Source organism: Anomaloglossus baeobatrachus, chromosome 4, assembly GCF_048569485.1.
Source record: "Anomaloglossus baeobatrachus isolate aAnoBae1 chromosome 4, aAnoBae1.hap1, whole genome shotgun sequence".
Classification (NCBI taxonomy): Eukaryota; Metazoa; Chordata; class Amphibia; order Anura; family Aromobatidae; genus Anomaloglossus; species Anomaloglossus baeobatrachus.
Genome location: NC_134356.1, coordinates 278,702,639 through 278,730,122, shown reverse-complemented (window position 1 = coordinate 278,730,122; position 27,484 = coordinate 278,702,639). Strand labels below are relative to the sequence as shown.

At 48.2% G+C, this 27,484-nt stretch overlaps 1 protein-coding gene across 1 annotated transcript; it reads left to right on the top strand.

Moving 5' to 3' along the window:
• On the top strand, positions 1-26,300 carry YEATS4 (YEATS domain containing 4). Its single transcript, XM_075342465.1, has 7 exons — positions 1-263; positions 4,488-4,607; positions 4,802-4,868; positions 6,538-6,632; positions 14,691-14,783; positions 23,618-23,705; positions 26,041-26,300. The coding sequence occupies exons 1-7, from the start codon at positions 213-215 to the stop codon at positions 26,208-26,210; spliced, it is 684 nt and encodes a 227-aa protein (XP_075198580.1). The 5' UTR covers positions 1-212; the 3' UTR covers positions 26,211-26,300.
• Positions 26,301-27,484: the final 1,184 nt, after the last annotated feature.

Here is a 27,484-nt window from a genome sequence, read left to right as displayed (position 1 = left end):
ACTGTACCATTCTCACAATGAAATAGGAGGGTTTCGAGTGCCGCAGAAGGTTTGTATCAGCGCTCGGCTCTCGGCGTGTGACGCTGAAATTGCCGCAGCCCTGTGACGGTGTGCGCTGTCTCCTGGGCGCTGTCCGGTGGTTTCCTGCGGCGAGCGGCGCTGACTCGTCCGTGAGATGCTCCTGGCCCTCCCCGGCCGCCTCCCGCTCCAATATGTTCAAGAGGATGGCTGAATTCGGGCCGGACTCCGGCGGGAGAGTTAAGGTGAGGGGACCCGGACCCTCCGGTGTAGCCGGCCCTGGCAGGGGCCCTGACCCCCCACAAGGCTGCGTCTGGGTGTCGTCTGCCCGGGTGCGGGCACTGGGCACCTGTCACGTGTTAGTTCTCGCTTCAGACGACTTTGTGCTGGCACAGTCCGCATGTGTGCCGCTGCATAGGAACAAAGGCGGTGTGGCTGGAGGGTGGCTCACAGGGCGGCACTGCTTCTGGAGAGGGTACCATGAAAGCATGGACGGACAATGTATTATACTGACACTAGAAAAGCCCAATAAATCATTGTCATTATTATAGCGACCCATCTCCAGCCCATAACTGTGGTGTGAGGCATCAGCTGCAAGCACAGATGTGATGTTTGGGTTTACTGTTATTGCATTTTAATCCAAAAAAACCCTTCATTTTGGATTCTGTAACTTTTTATTTTTTCTCACCACGCCATGTACCAATCAGGGTAAGGCTGCTTTCACAGCTCCGGTTTTAGCAGACCCGGCCAATCCGGCTCTAAAACCTATGCAACGGATGCGGCGACAATACCGCATCCTTTGCATACGTTTTTGACATGCGGCCTGTCCTTTTTTTGCTGCTTGTGGCAGGCTACTGAGCATGCGCAGTGAAAAAAAACGCATGCGGCAACCATAGGCATGCATTGCAAATCACGCCACATCGGCTGTTTTGTTTTTTTTTTTGCCAGACAAAAAAATGTGCCAGGCAACGTTCCATCCGGCCGCCGCATCGGCTAAATCTGCCGCATGCGGCAAAAACCGGACCGAACGCAAGCCCATGCGGCACAATACGGCACTAATGTAAGTCTATGCAAAAAAAAAACGCAACCGGCGGCAAAAAAAAAGTTGCGTTTTTTTCTGCAAAGCTCCGTATTATGCCGCACAGGAAAAACCGGATGTGTGAAAGCAGCCTTATTTATTTAATATTTTAATCGGACACTTCTGAACACTGTGATACCAAATGTGTTTTTTTTTTTTTTTTTTTTTTCTTCTTCAATGGGGCACACGGGGGGTGATTTGAACTTTTTAGGTTTTTTTTTTTTTTTTTTTTTTTTCCCATAGCTTTTTATTTATTTTTTAATGGATCATACCAATTGGTGATCTCCTGTGAGTGCTTTGTCGGCTCTCACAGGAAGTGAGTCATGGCAGCATCGGGTCATCAGCTTACCCCTTTCTACCATGGCAACACCTTAGCGCCCTGTGATTGGGTGATTGGGTCACGGGGCTGCTGACGGTTCGGAACTGCGCGATCCTTACATGGCCCTTTAAATCGCACTGTCAGTGTGATCTAAGGGGTTGATATCTGATCCACCCGCGCCTGTTAGCCGCACATGTCTGCTGATCAGATCAGCAGACGTGTGAGGAATACCACAGGCTTGGAGGGGATGTCCACTACTTGGACAATCCCTACTCATTCCCCTTGTTTGCTCCTGTAAAAATAAAAAACACTTTTATACTAATCTCCAGTGCGGCCTCTGTTCCAGCGATGCCTGAGCCACGTTTACTGAGCCCAAATGAGATTGACACGTGAGCCCTGCTACAAATCAGCGCCAGCTTCCTTTTCCTCGCTTTGACGTTTGAGCAGGAAGTCAGTGCAGATCTATCAATCAATCCTTCTGGACCATTGCTGCTTGGATGTAAAGTTTCCGGATGAGGCTGAGCAGATGGTTTGGCGCACACACATTGCCTTCATGGTATTCCATGGGTTTTGGTGATCAACACATTCAAAGGATTTGCTGTAGTTGATAAAGCAAAAATAGAGCTCCTAATTATATTTGGCCTTTTCCATTATCCTTCGGTTAGCACTATTCCAGTAGGGATCTGATAATGTACATTAAAATAGAAGTTATTTTCACTAAATAAAAACTGGAGATAAGCCTATGCCACAATTATAAACAGATGCACCTATAAGGCCCTGTGCGCACTGGAAAACGGAATTTTCTTAAGAAAATTCCGCAGGGTCTGAAAGATTACCGCACCCACGGTAAACTGCGGCAAACCGCACCCTAAAACTGCATGCGGTATTTCCGCGGTATTGTTCGCGGTTTTGCCGCATGCGGGTTGGTACATGTTCATCGCAGGACGTGGATTACGCCGTAGCTGTGTGTTTCGGGGGGGGGGGGGTTAATAAAGGGGTAAACCAGGGGCTTTTTGGGTTTTATTTAAAATAAAGGATTTTTCGGGGTGTGTGTGTGCGCGCTTATTCACTTTACTTACGGGTTGATCATGCCAGCTGTCTCATAGACGCTGCCATGATCAAGCCTGGACTTAGTGGCAGCGATCCGCTGCCATTTAACTTATTACCTGGATTGCCACCGCATCACGGCATCTGGAAGAGGCGGGGACACTCCGGTACTGCCGCATAATGGATGCGACAGTTCCGGGGCAGCTGTGGGCTGATATTCTCGGCTGCGGGAGGGGGAGGCATTAACCCTGTCCCTCGCCCTCCCCAGCCTGAGAATACCGGGCTGCCGCTGTGTGCTTACCTCGGCTGGAAGGTAAAAATACGGCGGAGCCCACGTGTTTTTTTTTTTTTTTTTTTTTTTCTTTCTATATGTCCGTTTGCTTTCTATGTGTATTCTATATGTCTGTGTGTGTTCTATGTCTGTGTTCACTCTCTGCTCTTCTTCCTCTTCCTGTCATAATGACATCACTTCCCTGCAAACCTCAGGGCAGTGCTGAACATTACCGCAGGTAAACTGCGAAATACCGGAGGGAATAACGCAGGAAAACGCAATGAACCGCACAGAATTTGCTACCTGCGTTATTCCCTGCGGGATTTCGCGATTACATTGAATTCAATGGAGTGAAATCCCGCAGCGACGTGCGGAAAAGAAGTGACATGCAATTGTTTTTGCTGCATTTTTTTTCCTCATAGGTTTTGCTGGTGAATCACTGCAGAGATGTTATGAACATAACATGCAGCGAAACATGCAGCAAATCCGCGGCAAAAAAACGGCAAGTGCGCACAGAGCCTTAATGAGTGAGTAAGGTGCTCAAAGTGATCCAGAGCAGGATAGTTAGCTCACTGTACTGGTTCTCCGGAAAGGCCGTCCATATATGCAGCATGGACAGAATGACTGCGAGGAGACTATTTAACCTTTTGTGCCTTGTACAGTATCTCCCGTCCTGACGTGGACAGTACCAAAGTGCGGTCTATCCCGCTATGTGTTCCTATTGTGTATCCTCCTGACTCTTTTCGTCCACCTGTGCAGCGGGACTCCTCAGTGAAGACAAATATGACAATAAGAGTCCCAGATAATGGGAACTCTATTTTACAAACAAGGGAACATATAAAGGGTTTTCTTGGTAAAAAAAACCCAACAAACAAATGAAAATCACCCTTTAGGCCGGGGGCACTAGTACGATCCTCGCATGACACTCTGCTCACGCTAGCAGTACAGCGGGAGCTGAGTGTCACCGACTGAAGTCCGATCATGCGAGCGGACCTCAACTGCTGGGGGCGGGCCGGCACTGAAGAGGGACGGGCCGGTGCTGCGGAGGGGAGTGAGGGATTTATCGCCCTCTCTCCTCCGTAGCCGGCTATTGCCATTCTCGCCCTGCAGTCGCGGTACACCGGTGTACTTCGAGTGCAGTGCGATCTTTCTCTCGCCTCATAGACTTGAATGGGTGCGAGAGAAACAAGGATCGCATTGCACCCGTAGCATGCTGTGATTGTTTTCTCAGTCCAATTAGGGCTGAGAAAATAATCGCTCATGTGCGCTGACACACAGGCTAATATTGGTCCGAGTGGAATGCGATGGTTTTATTGCATTCCACTCGCACCGATTTTCATGCCGTGTCTTTTAGGCCTTAGGCTGACAGTGCTGTGCAGCAAGTGGATTAGGTCATCACATGGTAGCAACATTTAATGCCCGTTTAAATATGTTATGTGACCCTTTACTCCTCCCCTTAACACCTGATGTAATTTCCTGACAGCCAGGTGGATGTATCAAGGGTCTGGTGATATTGGACTGCTCTCCCATTAGGCATAGATGTTACTATGGTCCTGCATATAACTAACCATGTTACTGAGCATGAGGTTGCCATGGCAACACAAATCTATAAACCCTGCCTATATAGTTTTCCCTATACAGACAAAAGGATCCTCAGCTTACATAGCAAAAACCTGCTGACAGATTTAATTTAATGGGAACTGCTAATCTATGTTGGTATCTTGTTTTCATTGTCTTTATTTTCCCTGATTTAGGGAGTTACAATTGTAAAACCCATTGTCTATGGAAATGTTGCACGTTACTTTGGTAAGAAGAGAGAAGAAGACGGGCATACTCACCAGTGGACGGTTTATGTCAAACCTTATCGTAATGAGGTACCAGTAACAGTTTGTTTTTTGTTTGTTTTTTTTTCTTTTGTCATATGCTTTCTATATTTACAATAGTTACATAAAATATGCTTAAAGGTTTGCATCCTTAATATTTTTAGTGTACTAAACCCATAACTGAAAATGTATAGCCGAAATGCAATTTGGACAGATACTTATGTTGCATTTCTTTATACTTTTAGGACATGTCTGCCTACGTGAAGAAAATTCAGTTTAAATTGCATGAAAGTTATGGAAATCCTTTAAGAGGTATAGTTTTCTTTAAAGGGAACCTGTCACCACTTTTTTTGTCCTATAAGCTGCGGCCACCACCACCGAGCTCTTATATACAGCATGTTACAATACTGTATATAAGCGCCCAGGCCGCTGTGAGAACATAAAAAACACTTCATAATACTTGCCTAACGGTGGTGCGGTGGGCCATATGGGCATCTCCGTTGTCCGGTGCTGCCTCTTTCGACCATCTTCGTCCTCCTTCTTCTGTAGCCGGGGTGCATGATGCGTCCGACGTCATGCACACTCGCCGGCATTCAGGTCCTGAGCAGGGCAGATCGAAGTATTCTAGTGGTCCTGCGCAGGACTGGCGAGTGTGTATGACGTAGACGCATCATTCACACAGGCTTCAGAAGGAGGGCGAAGATGGCCGAAAGAGGCGGCGCCGGGATCGGAGAACGGAGACGCCCATATGGCCAACCGCGCGACGATTAGGTAAATATTATAAAGTGTTTTTTATGTTCTACACAGCGGCCTGGGCTCTTATATAAAACATGTTAGAATGCTGTATATAAGAGCCCGGTGGTGGTGGCCGCAGCTTATAGGACAAAAAAGTGGTGACTGGTTCCCTTTAATCTATTCCTAATGTCTTGTAGATTGCAAGTTATGTTAAATCTGACTGAAAATCTATTGCTTAAAGGGATGTCACCCCTCACTTTGTAACAAGTCACAGGATCTCATCAGGAGCAGCTCCCATCTCAGTAATGGGAAAGTCTTCACTGAATGCCAGAATTGATCAGTCATTATCAAAATTCTCAATTCTCATGTAAAATCTGAAAAAAAGAAGCAAATTTGTCTGATATTACAAATTTGCTTATTTTTGTGTACTATTGATTTATGAAATAAAGTAAAACTACGGTTAGGCTTTAACCCTTTCATGTTTTTAATTGGAAAAGCTTTTTGATTTCAGTGAATGAGACCCCTTAAATCAAATCTTTATAACCTATAAAAGTTTACAGACTCTGCCGTGCGTAATAATTTGAAACATTGCATTTTTTTTGTTTTGTTAAAAATACTGTTATCTTTGTGAGGTGTGTCCAATAAAATGGGATTTTTTTATTTTTTTTTTTACATTTTAACAGTTGATGATTTGAACTCATTTGCATTGAGCATTTAGGAAAATCAGAGAAAAATAGCATTTGCATAATAGTTTGTAACGTGGTGTATAACACAGCTGGCACCTACCATGTATGGTCCATGCTCAGCTCTTCAGCCCACTATATACACCAGCTCTTAATTTTTATGTCAGTCACATTTCTGGAAGGAGTTAATACACTATGTAGTACATTAAATCGTACTATTAAAAAAAAAAAAAAAAATATGTAGCTTATGTGTAAAATACAAAAGCCCAGATACTATTGGTAATAGAAAAATAAAAAAACCCCATGGCTTTATGTAAGTAGGGATGCCAAAAACTAAAACGTTGCCTTAGCAAAATGGTTGTCACGTCAAGGGTTGAAGTTCACAGCAGCAATATGACTTTGACTCGTAGATGATGTAATAAATTTGGTGCCACTGGGGCACAGTAAAGTTTGCCCCTAGCCGGATGGGTGAGTGGAAGAGGGTTGGAGTACTGGCTTATACATTAGAGATTTTTATAATACAATTTTTTTTTTTATTTTTTTTTTTTCCTTTCCTATTGTAGTTGTTACTAAGCCGCCTTATGAAATTACTGAAACTGGATGGGGTGAATTTGAGATTATCATAAAAATATTTTTTATTGATCCTAATGAACGACCGGTAAGTATTCTGTTCAATGTAATGTTAGTCACAACATGATGCTATATGATAGTTTTGTTTTTTTTTTTTTATTTTTTCTAAATTGCTGTTAAAAATAAACCCCCACAATTGCATACATCAGGCTTAGTTTGGGTCAGGAGAACTGCTTGGAAATTGCAGTCCAGGCATGGACCATGAAACTTTTGAAGCTAAGCCGTATTCTTATCTTTCTTCCTCCTAACTTTTCTCACCTGACTTTTGACCACACATAAATGAATTCTAAATGCAGATCATTCTGCTGCCATAATTAGACTGCAGTTAGCAAATAGGGCAATATTATTATTGAAAGAAAAATATTGACTAGAAATGCATGCATTAAAGGGAAACAATCACCAGGATTTTCGTATATAAGGTAAAGCCAGTGCTATACTGGCACGATCAGGCTGATTCTGTACATACCTGTAGTGGTCAGCTCGGATGTGTAGGTTCTGAAATCCAAGAAAGTAAAGTTTGTAAAATCCTCACCTTCTTGAGTGACAGCAGCAAAGGAGCAGATAATATATTCATAGTTATCCCCTCCCCCTGTTAGAATTAGCATAAGTATTATACAATCGATTTAGTTTTTGACTTGCAGGACCTGTGCTGAGGTCATACTCATGTGACCAGCAGGGGTGAGGCCTCAGCCAACAGAAAAATGTTGGTTCCTGGTATCATCTTTTTTTGCTGATGCCCCGCCCCTTTTGGTCACATGGGTATGACCTCAGCACAGGTCCTGCAAGTCAAAAATTATATCAATGGTATAATGCTTATGCTAATTCTATGAATTCCCCCTGATATTATCTGATCCTCAGCTGCTGTCACTCAAGAAGCTGATGATTTTATAAACTTTCTTGGATTTCAAAACCTAAACATCCGAGCTGACCACTAAAGGTGTATAGAGAATCAGACTGATAGTGCCAGTATAGCACTGGCTTTACCTTGTATACAAAAATCCTAGTGATTGGTTCCCTTTAAATTAAAATTACCATGAAGGAAGTGCCCAAATCTGTTGAGATTTTATTGGTATCTACTTTTTTAGCTCAGGATTATCAATCTTGGAAAAGCTTACTATTTCATCCTCATGCATCTGGTTGTGGTCTACATTATTGGCATCCACACCTTTTAAAGACCAGGCCTCAAGAGGCCTTAGTGACACGAGTCAATTTTATCACCTTTGCCTGCCATGATCAAAGAACTCCAGGCTGACCTACAGGCTTCTGAGGGATGGTTTTGGCCTGTACCTTACACACTACACCAAACAAGGCTCTGTAGGGAAAGACCCTTGAGATCCCTGCTGCTTAACCCAGTACCATAAAAAAAAAATAATCACTGGTTGTACCAATCTACTTGTGGTCACATTGACCCCGTGGTTCCAGACAATGGTTAAAGAAAGGCATAAAGAGTGACTAAAAGCTACATGGCCAAACCACAATCCTGGTAAAATGTTCTGAAGACGGATGAAACCAAACTAGCATACCATCTTTTGGTTATAGACAAACAAATGAAGCCTATAAATAAGTGCTTCTTGCCTTCAAAGAAACTCGTTGGAGGATTCATGTTGTTTTGAGGTTACTTTGCAGTCTCTGGGACTGGAGGACTGAATGTGTTACATAAAAAAGGTGATTGGGAAGGTGCACCTTCCCAATTTTCCCTTCTATCCCAATTGCTTCTCCCCCTTCTTTGATTTACAGCTCTGTTTTTATAGAGCCAGAGAAGGACAGAAGGTGCTCTTAAATGTTTGCCAACACAAAGGGTACTGTGTGTGTGTGTGTGTGTGTGTGTGTGTGTGTGTGTGTGTGTGTGTGTGTTTTTTTTTTTTTTTTTTGTATCAGGACGGGTGAAGTACTTGTTGAATGTGCCTGAGCGTATTAAATAGCCAGTTGGTCCATATCCACCTATTTCTTCAGCGCTCTATTGGGAGACCCAGACGATTGGGGTATAGCTACTGCCCTCTGGAGGCCACACAAAGCACTACATTAAAAGTGCAAGGCCCCTCCCCCTCTGGCTATACCCCCCCCGTGGTATCACGGGTTCTCCAGTTTTAGCTTTGTGTGCGAAGGAGGTCAGACATTCCATGCATAGCTCCACAGATTTTAGTCAGCAGTAGCTGCTGACTATTTCGGATGGAAGAAAAGAGGACACATATAGTGTCCCCAGCATGCTCCCTTCTCACCCCTGGATGGTGTTGTAAGGTTGAGGTACCTATTGCTGGTACAGGGCTGGAGCCTGACATGCTGTTTTCCTTCCACATCCCCTGGTAGGGCTCTGTGGAAGTGGGATCCTGCCGGCCTCTCAGCTCTGACGCCGGGCTCCATCCACAGACCCATTAGAACCTGATGGAGACGGAGCAGGAGTACGATCAGGGACAGGCCCTGCATCATACAGGTACTCTGTGTCCCCGGCAGGCACAGACACACTCCGGGCTGGCTGGGTGTTGTAGTGCGCCGGGGACCGCAACGTTGGAGTTAGTGTCCCTACAGATTACTGGGGGATTTTTTGTGTATGGGAACGCAGCGCCGACCCCCTCTGGACCGGGCGGCGCTGCTGTGACTTGTGGTGCGCCGGGGATCCGCCGTCCGCGCTTTTACGGCGGCGGCGGTTATAAATTGAGTCCCCGGCTTTTTGGGCCTAGGACGCCGGCAGCTCCGATTCGTTCCCGCCCCCACCCTGTCATTCAGGGTAGGGGAGAGACGCTGTTCGCTAGCAGCGACGAGGGCTGGAGCCTGATTTACATGCTCCAGCCCTCACACTAGGCACAGAGGGAAGCAGGCTTCCCGCTCTTAGCCAGGAACGCCCAGGGCCCGCCCCCCTTCTCTCTCAGGACGCCGGCAGCCATTACATGCAGTCTGGCTGGAGGAAGGACGCAAGGCTCTGGGAGACCTGGACTAGGGGCTATCTGGCGACCACACACCCGCTTTTTAAGCGGGCGGTAAGCGATTTTTCTGTGCTGGTCCCTCTAGTGCCTCACGGTGTATCGGTGTACTGTGTAGGATATAGAGATATTGTATTTCTTGCACTGTGAGGTCGCTTCTGGCTGCATCTCCCAGATCCCTCTGTGGAAGCAACAACATGCCATCCTCAAAACGCAAGGCTGCCAAGGCTAGGGCTGTGTATACTGCGTGTGCTGCATGTGGGGCTAATCTACCAGCAGGCTCCGATGACCCCCATTGTGTGCAATGCTCCGACCCGGTGCTGCTTCGCCAGCCGGAGTCAGGAGAGGTAGTGACCCAGGCTGAGACGCTTGTAAGTTCTGTCCCGGTGACAGGGACAGACTTTGCAGTTTTTGCTGATAATATGTCTGTGTCTATGGCAAAAATCCTTGAAACCTTGCAATCTATGCATGGGGCTCAGTCTTTGGGCACGGCGAGGCCTCTGTCCTCAGGTCCCCCTCACTTGGAATTAATCCAGCCCACAGGGGGGTCCCCGGCTTCACAGGCCGAGGATTATGACTCAGATGATAGCCCCAGCCACCCTAAGCGAGCTCGCTGGGAAAGACCCTCGACGTCATCACACTGCTCAGGGTCTCAGCGCAATCAGTCTCCCTGTGATGTGTCTGATGAGAGTGATCAGGAATCCATTCCTGGAACCCCTCTCAACCTGGATACCCCTGATGGGGATGCCATGGTAAACGACCTTATCTCAGCCATCAATAGGCTGTTGGATATTTCTCCCCCAGCCCCTTCAGCAGAAGAGGCGGCTGCGGAGCAGGAGAAGTTTCGTTTCCTTTATCCCAAGCGTAAATTGAGTGCTTTGTTGGATCACGCTGACTTCAGAGAATCAATCCAGAAGCACGACGCTCACCCAGAAAGGCGTTCCCTTTCCCCCCTGAGGTGGTCAAGCGCTGGACACAGTGTCCAAAGGTAGACCCCCCGATTTCCAAACTCGCAGCTAGGTCCATAGTTGCAGTGGAGGATGGCGCTTCACTTAAAGATGCCAATGACAGACAGATGGACCTTTGGTTAAAATCTGTCTATGAAGCTATCGGCGCGTCGTTTGCTCCGGCATTCGCAGCCGTATGGGCACTCCAGGCTATTTCAGCTGGCTTAGCAAAAGTGGATGCTATCATACATCCAGCAGTGCCGCAAGTGGCGCACCTTACCACGCAGATGTCGGCGTTTGCGTCTTACGCTATCAATGCGGTCCTAGAATCTACCAGTCGCACCTCAATGGCGTCCGCCAATTCGGTAGTTTTGCGCAGAGCCTTGTGGTTAAAGGACTGGAAAGCAGATGCTGGTTCCAAAAAATGTTTAACCAGTTTGCCTTTATCTAGAGATAGACTGTTTGGCGAGCCATTGGCTGATATCATTAAGCAGTCCAAGGGTAAAGACTCCTCTTTACCACAACCCAGAACAACCAAACCTCAGCAGAAAAAGTGGCAGCAGAGGTTTCAGTCTTTTCGAGGTTCGGGCAAGACACCGTTTACCTCGTCCAAAGGGACTCAGAGGACGCAAAGAAACTCAGATTCGTGGCGGGCTCACACGCGCCCCAAGAAAGCAAATGGAGGTACCACTTCCAAAGCGGCTACCTCATGACTTCCAGCCCCCTCCCTCCGCATCGCCGGTCGGGGGCAGGCTCTCCCGCTTTTCCGGCATTTGGATGTCACAGGTCAAAGACCGGTGGGTGACGGACATTTTGTCTCGCGGGTACAGAATCGAGTTCAATTCTCGTCCTCCAGCTCGGTTCTTCAGAACCTCCCCACATCCAGACCGAGCAGATGCTCTGCTGCAGGCGGTGGACTCCCTAAGAGAGGAAGGAGTGGTGATCCCAGTCCCTCCTCAGGAACAAGGGCAAGGGTTTTACTCCAATCTCTTTGTGGTTCCAAAAAAGGACGGCTCGTTCCGTCCTGTTCTGGACCTAAAACGGCTCAACAAACATGTGCACGCCAGGAAGTTCCGGATGGAAACCCTGCGTTCTGTCATTGCCTCAATGTCCAGAGGAGACTTCCTTGCCTCAATAGACATCAAAGATGCTTATCTCCACGTGCCAATTGCTACAGAACATCACCGTTTTCTACGTTTTGTGATAGGAGACGACCATTTTCAGTTCGTAGCTCTGCCATTTGGTCTGGCGACAGCCCCACGGGTCTTCACCAAGGTCATGGCGGCGGTGGTAGCAGTCTTGCACTCTCAGGGACACTCGGTGATCCCTTACCTAGACGATTTATTGGTCAAAGCTCCCTCTCAAGAGGCATGTCAGCGCAGCCTGAATGCTACGCTGGAGACCCTACAGTCTTTCGGATGGATCATCAACTTTCCAAAGTCGATCCTATCACCGACTCAATCACTAACGTATCTTGGCATGGAGTTTCATACTCTAGCAGCGATAGTGAAGCTTCCGCTGAACAAGCAGCGGTCACTACAGACAGGGGTGCAATCTCTTCTGCAGGGCCAGTTGCATCCCTTGCGGCGCCTCATGCATTTCCTAGGGAAGATGGTGGCAGCCATGGAAGCAGTTCCCTTTGCGCAGTTTCATCTGCGCCCACTTCAATGGGACATTCTCCGCCAATGGGACGGGAAGTCAACGTCCCTGGACAGGAAAGTCTCGCTTTCCCAGACGGCCAAGGACTCCCTACAATGGTGGCTCCTTCCCACCTCATTGTCTCAGGGAAGATCCTTCCTGCCCCCATCCTGGGCAGTAGTCACGACAGATGCGAGTCTGTCAGGGTGGGGAGCAGTATTTCTCCACCACAGGGCTCAGGGGACGTGGACTCCGCAGGAGTCCACCCTTCAGATCAATGTTCTGGAGATCAGAGCAGTGTATCTTGCTCTACTGGCCTTCCAACAGTGGCTGGAAGGAAAGCAGATCCGAATCCAATCGGACAACTCCACAGCGGTGGCATACATCAACCACCAAGGAGGGACGCGCAGTCGGCAAGCCTTCCAAGAAGTCCGGCGCATTCTAATGTGGGTGGAGGACAGAGCATCCACCATATCCGCGGTTCACATCCCAGGCGTAGAAAACTGGGAAGCAGACTTCCTCAGTCGCCAGGGCATGGACGCAGGGGAATGGTCCCTTCACCCGGACGTGTTTCAGGAAATCTGTCGCCGCTGGGGAGTGCCGGACGTCGACCTAATGGCATCCCGGCACAACAACAAGGTCCCGGCATTCATGGCGAGGTCGCGCGATCAAAGAGCTCTGGCGGCAGACGCCTTGGTTCAAGATTGGTCGCAGTTTCAGCTCCCATACGTGTTTCCGCCTCTGGCGCTCTTGCCCAGAGTGCTACGCAAGATCAGATCCGAGTGCAGCCGCATCATACTCGTCGCTCCAGACTGGCCGAGGAGGTCGTGGTATCCGGATCTGTGGCATCTCACGATCGGTCGACCGTGGTCACTGCCAGACCGACCAGACTTACTGTCCCAAGGGCCGTTTTTCCATCAGAATTCTGCGGTCCTGAACCTGACTGTGTGGCCATTGAGTCCTGGATCCTAGCATCTGCAGGATTATCTCAAGGAGTCGTTGCCACAATGAGACAAGCTAGAAAGTCGAATTCGGCTAAGATCTACCACAGAACGTGGAAGATTTTCTTATCCTGGTGCTCTGCTCAGGGAGTGTCTCCCTGGCCATTTGCATTGCCCAAGTTTCTTTCCTTCCTGCAATCGGGGTTAGAAAAGGGCTTGTCGCTCAGCTCCCTTAAAGGGCAAGTTTCGGCACTATCCGTGTTTTTTCAGAAGCGTCTAGCACGTCTTTCTAAGGTGCGCACGTTCCTGCAGGGGGTCTGTCATATTGTGCCCCCGTACAAGCGGCCGTTAGATCCATGGGATCTGAACAGGGTACTAGTTGCTCTCCAGAAGCCGCCCTTCGAGCCTCTGAAGGAAGTTTCCTTTTCTCGGCTGTCACAGAAAGTGGCGTTTCTTGTTGCGATCACATCGCTTCGGCGAGTGTCTGAGCTGGCAGCTCTGTCATCCAAGGCTCCCTTCCTGGTGTTCCACCAGGACAAGGTAGTGCTGCGCCCTATTCCGGAGTTTCTCCCTAAGGTCGTATCCTCTTTTCATCTTAATCAGGATATATCCTTGCCTTCTTTTTGTCCTCATCCGGTTCACCGGTATGAATAGGACTTACGTTTGCTAGATCTGGTGAGAGCACTCAGAATCTACATTTCCCGCACGGCGCCCATGCGCCGTGCCGATGCACTTTTTGTCCTTGTCGCTGGTCCGCGCAAGGGGTTGCAGGCTTCTAAAGCCACCCTGGCTCGATGGATCAAAGAACCAATTCTAGAGGCCTACCGTTCTGCGGGGCTTCCGGTTCCTTCAGGGCTAAAAGCCCACTCAACCAGAGCCGTGGGTGCGTCCTGGGCATTACGTCACCAGGCTTCGGCTCAACAGGTGTGCCAGGCAGCTACCTGGTCCAGTCTGCACACTTTCACCAAGCATTATCAGGTGCATACCTATGCTTCGGCGGATGCCAGCTTAGGTAGAAGAGTCCTGCAGGCGGCAGTGACACCCCCGTAGGGGAGGGCTGTTTTGCAGCTCTAACATGAGGTATTTCTTTACCCACCCAGGGACAGCTTTTGGACGTCCCAATCGTCTGGGTCTCCCAATAGAGCGCTGAAGAAGAAGGGAATTTTGTTACTTACCGTAAATTCCTTTTCTTCTAGCTCTTATTGGGAGACCCAGCACCCGCCCTGTTGTCCTTCGGGATGTTTTTTTTTGTTTGCGGGTACACATGTTGTTCATGTTGAACGGTTTTTCAGTTCTCCGATGTTATTCGGAGTTAATTTGTTTAAACCAGTTATTGGCTTCCTCCTTCTTGCTTTGGCACTAAAACTGGAGAACCCGTGATACCACGGGGGGGGTATAGCCAGAGGGGGAGGGGCCTTGCACTTTTAATGTAGTGCTTTGTGTGGCCTCCAGAGGGCAGTAGCTATACCCCAATCGTCTGGGTCTCCCAATAAGAGCTAGAAGAAAAGGAATTTACGGTAAGTAACAAAATTCCCTTCTTCTGAAGATATTTGATTTTTGTAAATAGTCATTTGGGGGCCTGTTATGTGTCTTACAACTGTACATGTTTTCTGGTTAAATTATTTTTTTTTCTTCTGTTCAGGTCACTTTGTATCATTTGCTAAAGTTGTTTCAGTCAGACACAAATGCCATGCTTGGAAAGAAGACTGTTGTTTCAGAGTTTTATGATGAAATGGTAAGAAACCTTCCTGTCAATATAGGAGACCTAACATGCACTAGAGTGATAATAGCATAGGGCAGGGGTGGGCAAATAATTTTCCTGAGGGGCCACATGAAACCATGACTTGTGTGGAGGCCGAACCAATAAGCTGAAATTAATTCTGCTCAGTGCTGTATTAATATATTACTATAATAATAATATATTAATTGTATTGCTTAATATTGAGCAGAATTAAGTATGCGGATATCCCTCTATATACAGCAGGAGCCCCTAAGATCCCCCCCTCCCCCCCCCCCCCCCCCCCCACAGTGGGGAAAAAAGGAATTTAGTCAGCCACCAATTGTGCAAGTTTTAACAAGTAAGATGAGAGGCCTGTAATTGACATCATAGGTAAACCACAACTATGAGAGACAAAATCAGAAAATGGATCCAGAAAATCACATCTGATTGGCCAAGGCTTTTTTTTTTATTTTTGCAAATTATGGTGGAAAATAAGTATTTGGTCACCTAAGAAAGATGCAAGATCTGGCTCTCACAGACCTGTAACCTCTTCTTAAAGAGGCTCCTCTGTCCTCTACTCATTACCTGTAGTAATGGCACCTGTTTAAACTTATCAGTATAAAAGACACCTGTCCACAACCTCAAACAGTCATACTCCATCCTCCACTATGGTGAAGACCAAAGAGCTGTCGAAGGACACCAGAAACAAATATTGTAGCCTTGCACACCAGGCTGGGAAGACTGAATCTGCAATAGGCAAGCAGCTTTGTGTGATGAAATAAACTGTCGGAGCAATAATATAAGAAAATGGAAGACATTCAAGACCACTGATAATCTCCCTCCATCTGGGGCTCCACGCAAGATCTCACCCTCTGGGGTCAAAATGATCACAAGAATTGTGAGCAAAAATCCCAGAACCACACGGGGGGGGGGACCTAGTGAATGACCTGCATAGAGCTGGGACTACCGTAACAAAGGCTACCATCAGTAACACACTACGCCGTCAGGGACTCAGATCCTGCAGTGCCAGACGTGTTCCCCTGCTTAAGCTAGTACATGTCCGGGCCTGTCTGAAGTTGGCTAGATAGTATTTGGATTATCCAGAAGAGTATTGGGAGAATGTCATATGGTCTCCTGAAACCAAAGTAGAGCTGTTTGGTAGAAACACAACTTGTCGTGTTTGGAGGAGACAGAATGCTGAGTTGCATCCAAAGAACACCATACCTACTGTGAAGCATGGTGGTGGAAACATCATGCTTTGAGGCTGTTTCTCTGCAAAGAGACCAGGACGACTGATCTGTGTACATGAAAGAATGAATGGGACCATGTATCGTCAGATTTTGAGTGCAAACCTCCTTCCATCAGAAACGGCATTGAAGATGAAACGTGGCTGGGTCTTTGAACATGATGGCAACGAAGGAGTGGCTTCGTAAGAAGCATATGAAGGTCCTGGAGTGGCCTAGCCAGTCTACAGATCTCAACCCCATAGAAAACCTTTAGAGGGAGTTGAAAGTTTGTGTTGCCCAGCGACAGGCCCAAAACATCACTGCTCTAGAGGAGAGCTACATGGAGGAATGGGCCAACATACCACCAACAGTGTGTGCCAACCTTATGAAAACTTGCAGAAAAAGTTTGACCTCGGTCATTGCCAACAAAGGATATCTAACAAAATATTCATATGAACTTTTATTGACCAAATACCTATTTTCCACCATAATTTGCAAAAAATAACCTTGCAAAATCAGACAAGGGTATTTTCTTGGTTTTTTTTTTTTTTTTTTTTTTTTCTTCTTATTTTGTCACATAGTTGTGGTCTACCTATGATGTCATTCAGACCTCCCATCTTTTTAAGTGGGAGAACTTGCACAATTAGTGGCTGACTAAATACTTTTTTTTTTTTACCCCTCCCCCACTGCATATACCATGTGAGCCTACACACATGCTCTTATATACAGCGTGTGTCCTGCCCCCATCCATATGGCCCCTCTATATACAGTGTCAGGTCCCTGTGGACAGCGTGAACTCATACACATACCTCTCTCCCATTCCCCTGGCTCTCTGTTGCACTGATCCTCCGCACAGCAGATGCGCTGATGTGATGCAATTGTGTCTGCTGTCTTGTACACTGGTGAAAGAAGGAGCCGGCGGCACTTCCTCCACCCATATATTTACTATCTGCATCCTGAGGATGCACATAGCCGTGACATTAGGCGGTGGCCAGGTGGCAGAGGTCATAGTGCTGCCCCCTGTTTTCAGCCCTTTGGCTGCCTTAATCCATGGGCTGTACTGGAACAGAGGACCGAATGTGGCCCACAGGAGCACTTTGCCCAGCACTGGCTTAGAGTGTGCTGTTATTGGTCTAGCAGTAGACAAGCATTCTAGGAACAGCCTTTCACCCACAAAGGTACATTTGATCCGAATGGGTTTCAATTACTCATGCCATGTAAGGTGGTGTTCCAAAGAGATTAAACCTGCTTATGAGGTTTCACTTCTTGGGACCTAGGAAGTAATAATCTGCTCGTGTCATGCCACTTTCGCCTCGTCTCATTCTGTGTTTGAATTGGCTTCTGCTTTTCTTTCCATCAAGGAGATGTATTGTAATTTCTTTTTCGCTCTATTGGGAGACCCAGACAATTGGGTGTATAGGCTATGCCTCCGGAGGCCGCACAAAGTACTACACTTAAAAGTGTTAGGCCCCTCCCCTTCTGCCAATACACCCCCCGTGCTCCCACGGGCTGCTCAGTTTTTTGCTTTGTGCGAAGGAGGTCAGACACGCACAGCACAGCTCCACAGATTAGTCAGCAGCAGCTGCTGACTAGGTCGGATGGAAGAAAAGTGGGCCCATATAGGGCCCCCAGCATGCTCCCTTCTCACCCCACTTTTGTCGGCGGTGTTGTTAAGGTTGAGGTATCCATTGCGGGTACGGCGGCTCGAGCCCACATGCTGTTTTTCCTTCCCCATCCCCCTTAGGGCTCTGGGTGAAGTGGGATCTTATCGGTCTCCAGGCACTGAGACCGGGCTTCATCCACAACTCCTGTGGAGCCTGATGGATAGGAGCCGATACCGTTCAGGGACATGGCCCTGCATCTTAAAGGTACTCTGTATCCCTATGGGGACCGCGCACGGCATCACCTCAGCTTTGCTGGGTGTGCTAGTGCACCGGGGACCGCGGCGCTGACCGGGTCTATATGTGCCATTACACACTCAGCGTCGCTGAGTGTGTTTATATGTAAGGGCTACCGCACTGACCGCCGTTGCCACGGGACACTGCGGCGCGGCTGGGACTTGTAGTTCGCCGGGGACTTTCACGCGACCGCGCTTTTACGGCGGCCGCGTTTATTACTACAGTCCCCGGCTTCATTGCGGCCTAGTTTCCCTTTTTTTTTTCTCCCGCCCTCAGCCCTGACAGGCAGGGGAAGGGCGGGACGCTGCACGGAGCGAGCAGCAATGAGGGCTGGAGTATGATTTACATGCTCCACTCCCCTCACTGTACACAGTATGAGCGCCCGTTTCGCGCTCTTTCTAGGCCACGCCCACAGCTTCCTCAGCTCGTCAGGACGCCGCAGCCATTCCTGTCAGCTCCACCAACGCTGCAGAGAGGGACATATTCATGGGAGACCCAGACACGGTCTCTGGTGGCCTCACAACCGCTTAGGCGGCTGGTAAACAGCACATGTGGTGCTAGCCCCATGGTGCTGTATTGTATGGGTACATTATTTGTGTACTGTATATAATTTACACTGTATGAGCACAGTTCTTTCTGGCTATATACCCTATTGTGTTACTCAGGGAAAACTATAGCATGGCGCCCATAAAAGGCAGGGGTGCCAAAACACAGGCTTATTATGTTGCCTGCGCCGCATGTAAGACCCAGCTACAGGCAGGTTCCACTGACCCTCATTGTGTACAGTGTTCGACCCCTGTGACACTTCCTCAGCCGGATCCTCTGCTAAGAGGGGCCCAGGGGGAGCCACCTGTTGACACTGTCCAGGTGACGGGGACTGAGTTTGCAGCCTTTAAGGATCAACTCTCTGAGACTATGGCTAAGATACTAGAAGCCTTGCAGTCCAGGCCGGTATCTCAGCAAAGGGACTCTGTTGAATCATTGTTCCCTGACCCCCCTCAGTTGGACCAACAATGTCCTCACGGGGTATCTCATACATCCCAGACGGAGGGTTCGGACTTAGAACCTAGCCCCAGATCGTCTAAGCGAGCCCGCTTAGAATTTCCCTCGACATCATATTGTTTAGGGTCTCAGCGGGGGGATTCTCTGGTTGATGATGCGGAAACAGCTGATCAGGATTCTGATCCTGGGAGCGCTCTCAATCTTAATTCTCCAGACGGGGACGCCATAGTGAATGATCTTATTGCATCCATTCATCAGTTGCTGGATATTCTTCCCTCAGCCTCTCCGGCGGAGGAGTCTGATTCTCAGCAGGAGAAATTTCGCTTCAGGTTCCCCAAGCGTACACAGAGTATGTTTCTAGACCACTCTGATTTCAGAGAGGCAATCCAGAATCACCATGCTTGTCCGGATAAGCGTTTCTCTAAGCGCCTTAAGGATACACGTTATCCTTTTCCCCCGGAAGTGGTTAAAGGTTGGATTCAATGTCCCAAAGTGGATCCTCCAATCTCCAGACTGGCGGCTAGATCCATACTTGCAGTGGAAGATGGGGCCTCGCTTTAAAGAGGCCACTGACAGGCAGATGGAGCTCTGGATGAAATCCATCTATGAAGCTATCGGAGCTTCTTTTGCCCCAGCATTCGCAGCCGTATGGGCGCTACAAGCTATATCAGCAGGTCAAGCGAAAATTGAAGCGGCCGCGCCACAAGTGGCTTCCATTACCTCCCAGACCTCGGCAATTGCGTCTTACGCTATGAATGCTGTCCTGGACTCTGTGAGCCGTACGGCAGTTGCGACCGCCAATTCGGTAGTAGTCCGCAGGGCCTTGTGGCTACGGGAGTGGAAGGCAGATTCCGCTTCCAAAAAAGCGTTTAACCGGTTTGCCAATTTCTGGCGACAGGCTCTTTGGCGAGCGCCTGGATGAAATCATCAAACAATCCAAGGGAAAGGATACATCCTTACCCCAGCCCAAGCAGAACCTCTCCCAACAGAGGAGAGGGCAGTCGAGGTTTCGGTCCTTTCGGGGCGCGGGCAGGTCCCAATTCTCCTCGTCCAAAAGGTCTCAGAAAGAACAAAGGAACTCTGATGCATGGCGGTCTAAGTCACGTCCTAAAAAGGCCATTGGGAGCACCGCTAACAAAGCGGCTGCCTCATGACTTCTACCTCCTCTAGTAGCATCCTCGGTCGGTGGCAGGCTCTCCCGCTTTTGCGACACCTGGCTGCCACAAATAAAAGACCGCTGGGTGAGAGACATTCTGTCTCACGGTTACAAGATAGAGTTCATCTCTCGTCCCCCGACTCGATTCTTCAGGTCTTCTCCGCCTCCCGAGAGAGCCGAGGCTCTTCTGCAGGCGCTGGGCACTCTGAAGGCAGAAGGAGTGGTGGTCCCTGTTCCTCTTCATCAACAGGGCCACGGTTTTTACTCCAACTTGTTTGTGGTCCCAAAGAAGGACAGGTCTTTCCGTCCTGTCCTAGACCTGAAACTTCTCAACAAACACGTAAAGACCAGGCGGTTCTGGATGGAATCCCTTCGCTCCGTCATCGCCTCAATGTCCCAAGGAGATTTCCTTGCATCGATCGATATCAAAGATGCTTATCTCCACGTTCCGATTGCCCCAGAGCACCAGCGCTTCTTGCGCTTCGCCATAGGAAACGAACACCTGCAGTTCGTGGCACTGCCATTCGGCCTGGCAACAGCCCCACGGGTTTTCACCAAGGTTATGGCTACTGTAGTAGCGGTCCTCCATTCTCAGGGTCACTCGGTGATCCCGTACTTGGACGATCTGTTGATCAAGGCACCCTCTCTAGAGGCATGCCAACACAGCCTCGACGCTACCCTGGAGACTCTCCAGAGTTTCGGGTGGATCATCAATTTTCCAAAGTCAAATCTGACACCGGCCCAATCGCTCACATACATTGGCATGGAGTTTCATACCCTCTCAGCGATAGTGAAGCTTCCGCTGATCAAGCAGCGGTCACTACAGACAGGGGTACAATCTCTCCTTCAAGGCCAGTCACACCCCTTGAGGCGCCTCATGCACTTCCTGGGGAAGATGGTGGCAGCAATGGAAGCAGTCCCTTTCGCGCAGTTTCACCTGCGTCCTCTTCAATGGGACATCCTACGCAAATGGGACAGGAAGCCGACGTCCCTCGACAGGACCGTCTCCCTCTCTCAGGCGACCAAAGCTTCCCTTCGGTGGTGGCTTCTTCCCACTTCATTGTCGAAGGGGAAATCCTTCCTACCCCCATCCTGGGAAGTAGTCACGACGGACGCAAGTCTGTCAGGGTGGGGAGCGGTTTTTTCTCCACCACAGGACTCAGGGTACGTGGACCCGGCAAGAGTCCTCGCTTCAGATCAATGTTCTGGAAATTCGGGCAGTGTATCTTGCCCTGAAAGCATTCCAGCAGTGGCTGGAAGGCAAGCAGATCCGAATTCAGTCGGACAAATCTACAGCGGTGGCATACATCAACCACCAAGGCGGCACACGCAGTCGACAAGCCTTCCAGGAAGTCCGGCGGATTTTGATGTGGGTGGAAGCCACGGCCTCCACCATATCCGCAGTTCACATCCCAGGCGTGGAAAACTGGGAAGCAGATTATCTCAGTCGCCAGGGCATGGACGCAGGGGAATGGTCCCTTCACCCGGACGTGTTTCAGGAGATCTGTTGCCGCTGGGGGGTGCCGGACGTCGACCTCATGGCGTCCCGGCACAACAACAAGGTACCAACGTTCATGGCACGGTCTCAAGATCCCAGAGCTCTGGCGGCAGACGCCTTAGTTCAGGATCGGTCGCAGTTTCAGCTCCCTTATGTGTTTCCTCCGCTGGCACTGTTGCCCAGAGTGTTACGCAAGATCAGGGCCGACTGCCGCCGCGCCATCCTCGTCGCTCCAGACTGGCCGAGGAGGTCGTGGTACCCGGATCTGTGGCATCTCACGGTCGGCCAACCGTGGGCACTACCAGACCGACCAGACTTGCTGTCTCAAGGGCCGTTTTTTCCATCTGAATTCTGCGGCCCTCAACCTGACTGTGTGGCCATTGAGTCCTGGATCCTAGCGTCTTCAGGGTTATCTCAAGAAGTCATTGCCACTATGAGACAGGCTAGGAAACCAACGTCCGCCAAGATTTATCACAGGACGTGGAAAATTTTCCTGTCGTGGTGCTCTGCTCAGGGTTTTTCTCCCTGGCCATTTGCATTACCTACTTTTCTGTCCTTCCTTCAATCTGGACGGGAAAAGGGTTTGTCGCTCGGTTCCCTTAAGGGACAAGTTTCAGCGCTCTCTGTGTTTTTCCAGAAGCGCCTAGCTAGACTTCCACAGGTACGCACGTTCCTGCAGGGAGTTTGTCACATCGTTCCACCTTACAAGCGGCCGTTAGAACCCTGGGATCTAAACAGGGTGCTGATGGTTCTTCAGAAACCACCATTCGAGCCAATGAGAGATATTTCTCTCTCACGCCTTTCGCAGAAAGTGGTTTTTCTAGTAGCAGTCACTTCACTTCGGAGAGTGTCTGAGCTAGCAACGTTGTCGTGCAAAGCCCCTTTTCTGGTTTTTCACCAGGACAAGGTGGTTCTACGTCCGGTTCCGGAGTTTCTCCCTAAGGTGGTATCCCCCTTTCATCTCAATCAGGATATTTCCTTACCCTCTATTTATCCTCATCCAGTTCACCAATGTGAAAAGGATTTGCACTTGTTAGATCTGGTGAGAGCACTCAGACTCTACATTTCTCGTACGGCGCCCCTGCGCCGCTCGGATGCACTCTTTGTCCTTGTCGCTGGCCAGCGTAAAGGGTCACAGGCTTCCAAATCAACCCTGGCTCGGTGGATCAAGGAGCCAATTATCGAAGCTTACCGTTCGGCTGGGCTTCCGGTTCCCTCAGGGCTGAAGGCCCATTCTACCAGAGCCGTGGGAGCGTCCTGGGCTTTGAGGCACCAGGCTGCGGCTCAACAGGTGTGTCAGGCGGCTACCTGGTCGAGCCTGCACACTTTCACGAAGCACTATCAGGTGCATACCTATGCTGCGGCGGATGCCAGCCTAGGTGGACGAGTCCTTCAGGCGGCGGTTGCCCACCTGTAGGAAAGGGCCGTTTTACGGCTCTCTTACGAGGTATTATTTTACCCACCCAGGGACTGCTTTTGGACGTCCCAATTGTCTGGGTCTCCCAATAGAGCGAAAAAGAAGGGAATTTTGTTTACTTACCGTAAATTCCTTTTCTTCTAGCTCTAATTGGGAGACCCAGCACCCGCCCCTTTTTTTTTGTGTACACATGTTGTTCATGTTGAATGGTTTCAGTTCTCAGAGTTTCCTTCGGATTGAAGTTAAACCAGTTTATAATTATTTTTTCCTCCTTCTTGCTTTTGCACCAAAACTGAGCAGCCCGTGGGAGCACGGGGGGTGTATTGGCAGAAGGGGAGGGGCCTAACACTTTTAAGTGTAGTACTTTGTGCGGCCTCCGGAGGCATAGCCTATACACCCAATTGTCTGGGTCTCCCAATTAGAGCTAGAAGAAAAGGAATTTACGGTAAGTAAACAAAATTCCCTTCTTTGCCAGGGATTATACCATGTTGAACCCTGTGTAACAAATTCACTGTTAGGAATCTGCTTGGGTTCACACTCTTGAGCGCTCGTTGTCTAGTTATATGCAATTTGTGGTCCGCATATGAGCAAATCCTATTTTATTTTTTTTTTTTGTTGTCTACTCCTAAAAATAACTGTTTTATTACCATAGATCTTCCAAGATCCTACAGCTATGATGCAGCAGCTTTTAACTACATCCCGCCAGTTAACCCTTGGAGCATATAAACATGAAACAGAATGTAAGTTTTACTTAAAGAAGTTGTCCAGTTACCAAAACTGTTTTTGGTTTTTTTTTTGATAAATCTTGCTATTATGTGCCTCTAAACACATCTATCGCGTTATTTTACCAATATTATCTTTTATCATGGTCTAGCATAACATCTTCATTTCTGGCTCCAGCTCTGATGGAGTTAATCTCTCTCAACTTCCTGTGTTCAGTTACTACAACTTCCATAATCCTTTGCAGTAACTAGCAATCTATCTCCCAACCCATTCTGACTGTTCCCTCCCCTCAGATCTCCACCACAACAGTTCCCTCCCCTCCTTCCTGTGTGCACTGCCTAATCATGGTATAGAGCTTTTATCCTTTGGTCTTTCTGTGCTACATGTCACTGTCTCCACTCTGGGACTTGTAGTGCAGGTGACCGGATGATACATGTCACTAACTGCCCCTCTCTGTGATTTCTGCTGCATAGTACCAACACTCTCACCTGCACTACAAGTCCCATAGTGGAGACAGTGACATGCTCTGCTCTGACACATAGTGTGCTGCATGTCACTGTCTCCACTGTGGGACTTGTTGTGCAGGTGAGAGTGTATACAGTTGGTAGTATGCAGCAGAAATCACAGAGTGGAGACAGTGACATGTATCATCCGGTCACCTGCACTACAAGTCCCATAGTGGAGACAGATAGTGACATGCAGCAAACTATGTGTCAGAGCAGAGCATGTCACTGTCTCCACTCTGGGACTTGTAGTGCAGGTGACAGAGTGGAGCAGATTGGTCCCATGCAGCTGTGCTGCTGGTGGGAGTATATGATCACACTGCCGACACCGCCCGTTCTCCTGACAGCTGAGCAGAGCGGGCGGGTGGACAGTGTGATCAGATACTTGCGTGACAGGGGGGATTTCAGTGGAGGAAACCCCCCCTGTACTCCACACTGGAGCCCGTACCTGCCACAGCTGAATGCTGGTAAGCGTCTGCTTTCACCGCTCCACAGTAAAGTTCTCCGGCTCCTCCCCTCGATGCTGTGCTGTGACGTGCGGTAGTCACCGCCCACAGCCCTGTCAGTCACTGTGAGTGGCGCCGGCATCCTGTGACGTACCCGTCTTGTTTGAGAGCCCGGAAATGCCGGGACGTCAGAGGATGCCGGCGGCCACAGCTCCAGGGGGTCATGTGACCGGCACTGAGCGTGCAGGATAGCGCCGCTCAGTGCCAGAAATGGAAATAGAGGCTATTGAAGAAGATGCAGACAATGGTAAGTGAAAATCATTGGGGGAAAAAAAAAAATGGGTGGACCACCCCTTTAATTGTATAAGTATATTAAAGGGGTTTTTCAGTACACTATTTAACCCCTTACCTTGTGTCCTAGTGCCTCTTAAACGCTTTTCTAAATATACTTTTACGTGTGCTGCGTTTGAGCGCATCTCAGTGTGGCTCACTTGTCTGAAGGGGCCGATGCTCCAAAGTATCGGAAGGATCAATGCAGTGGAGAGTAAAGTTTGACATTTGAGCATGCACTCTTGGACATTCTGTTAATCTTTGATGCAGGGCTGCCACTCAATCACTGATATGATCTTCTCATTTCATCTGATGACCAGATCGGCAGCAAGACCAGACGAGTTGTCTGAATGTCATGAAAGAGATATGTGACCCATACAGAGATGCACTTACAGAAGAGGCACAGGTTAAGGCGTTTTGCACGCCCATGTTGAAGATGCATACGGCCCAACTGTGTGCCATGATTTTGGCACACTAGTGTTCACTGTGTGCTATCTGTGATAGTACACAGAGAGCAGGAACTTTTTACTCACCTGTCCCTGGTGCTGATGTCTCCAGCGCCTCTGCTTCTGGGTCCGCGGTGCATATTCATGAGCATAATGAGCGGACCTGGATGCAAGTGACGGCAGCGCTGGAGACAGGTGAGTATATAGAAAATCAATTTTATTTCAGAGACGCTTGTTTTCTCACATTTGTCACATGGATCACATCAGTGTGCTGCCGGAGGAAAACTGACTTGTCTCTGAGCGAAACACACGGCACGCGGTCCTTGTGAAAACACTGATGTGTGTGCAGACCCATTGATTATAATGGGTCTGCGTATGTCAGTATCTCTGGTATGTATGAAAATGAACATCATACATACCTCAAATCACTGATGTGTGAAAGGGGCCTCAAAAAAAAAAAGTATTTTAGAAAAGCAATTTATTTTCCATCCCCCTATATGTTGACTTTTCTTAATAAATAGCGGTGGGAAAACGCTTTCATGACAAACCTCATGTATTCATTATTTTTCTTTTTGTTAGTTTAACTTGGTTTTGGTGATCTAAATGCATTATTTGTTGCTATTTTAGTCACAGAACTAGAATCTAAAACAAGAGAGAAATTAGAAGCTGCCAAGAAGAAGACAAGTTTTGAAATATCTGAGTTGAAGGAGCGATTAAAAGCCAGCCGGGAAAACATTAACTGTTTGAAAAATGAGATCAAGAAACTTGAAGAAGATGATCAGTCTAAGGATATGTAGATAAACTATTTTGATGTCTGTACAGTTTTTGATGGTATTTTTTTTCCCCTCAAACTCATTGTAAATAAACTTTAAAATGTAAATATTTAATTTGGGTATTTTTTTATTTTTTAAATATAATCAAACTCCTTGGTACCAACTTTTCTAGCCCCAAGAGTCGCATTGTCACATTAAAGCAGTCCTAGTAGCCTTGAGAAATCTGATATGGGTTGCATACTACATAGACAACCCCCTACTCAATCTATTCCTCCCCTTTAAAATACAAACAGCCTATACTGCTTCCTTCCTGGTGACAGCGTTTGGTCTTGCGTGACGTTGTTATGCCATGTGGCCTTTTCACTCATTTCTTTTGGACACCTGAAGAAGTGAGAGCTGCTGCTTCTCGGACAGCCTCTGAATGTTCGATGCATCCAAAGGAAGTAAGAGAAGTGGATGCTTATTGACTACATGGCATAAAGTCACTTGAGACCAGGTGCCATAATCGTGGGCATGTGCTGGAGGATAGTATTGGATGCCTTCATTTTATAAAAGGGATTATAGCAATTGGTGAAAGTGATGTCTGGAGCAAGTTCAGAGAAGAGCTAACGGGCTGGTGGAAGGACTGCAAATTGTTCTATGAGGAACAGTTATAGGATCTGGGAATACTTAGCTTGTAAAAAAGCATAATAGCTGTCTACAAATGTGTGAAGGGATGTCAGTGTAGAGGAATCATCCTTATTCTCATTTGCACGTGGACACCCTAAAAAAGCAATGGAATTAAACTATAAGGGAGAAGATGCAGATTCGATATGAGAGTTTCTGAGAATGATCAATGAATGGATAAGGCTGCCTTAAGAGGTGGTGAGTTCTTCAATGGAAGTCTCCAAAGAGAGGCTGGACAGACCTTTTTCTGACATGGTTTAGTGAATCCTGCAGTGAGCAGGGGGTTAGACACTATTACCCTATAGGTCAAGCATATGATTCTGTGATAAATTACCTGTATCCATTTCAAGCACTACTACCTATCTAGATAGTAAGGCTGGAGTCACACTTGCGAGAGACTCGCATCGCATCACCCGGCATGGCCACACACACTCTCCTGACAGGAGCGGGTCAGCTGCATGTATGTCTATGCAGCTGAGATGCTCCTGTCAGGAGAGCTGTAGGCCATGTCTGGTGATGTGATACAAGACTTGCACGAGTCTCTCACAAGTGTGACTCTGGCCTAAGAATGTGGCTCTTTACTGTTTCACTATTCCAGTTGCCTCCTCTAGGCATAGCCATTTCTCCACCTA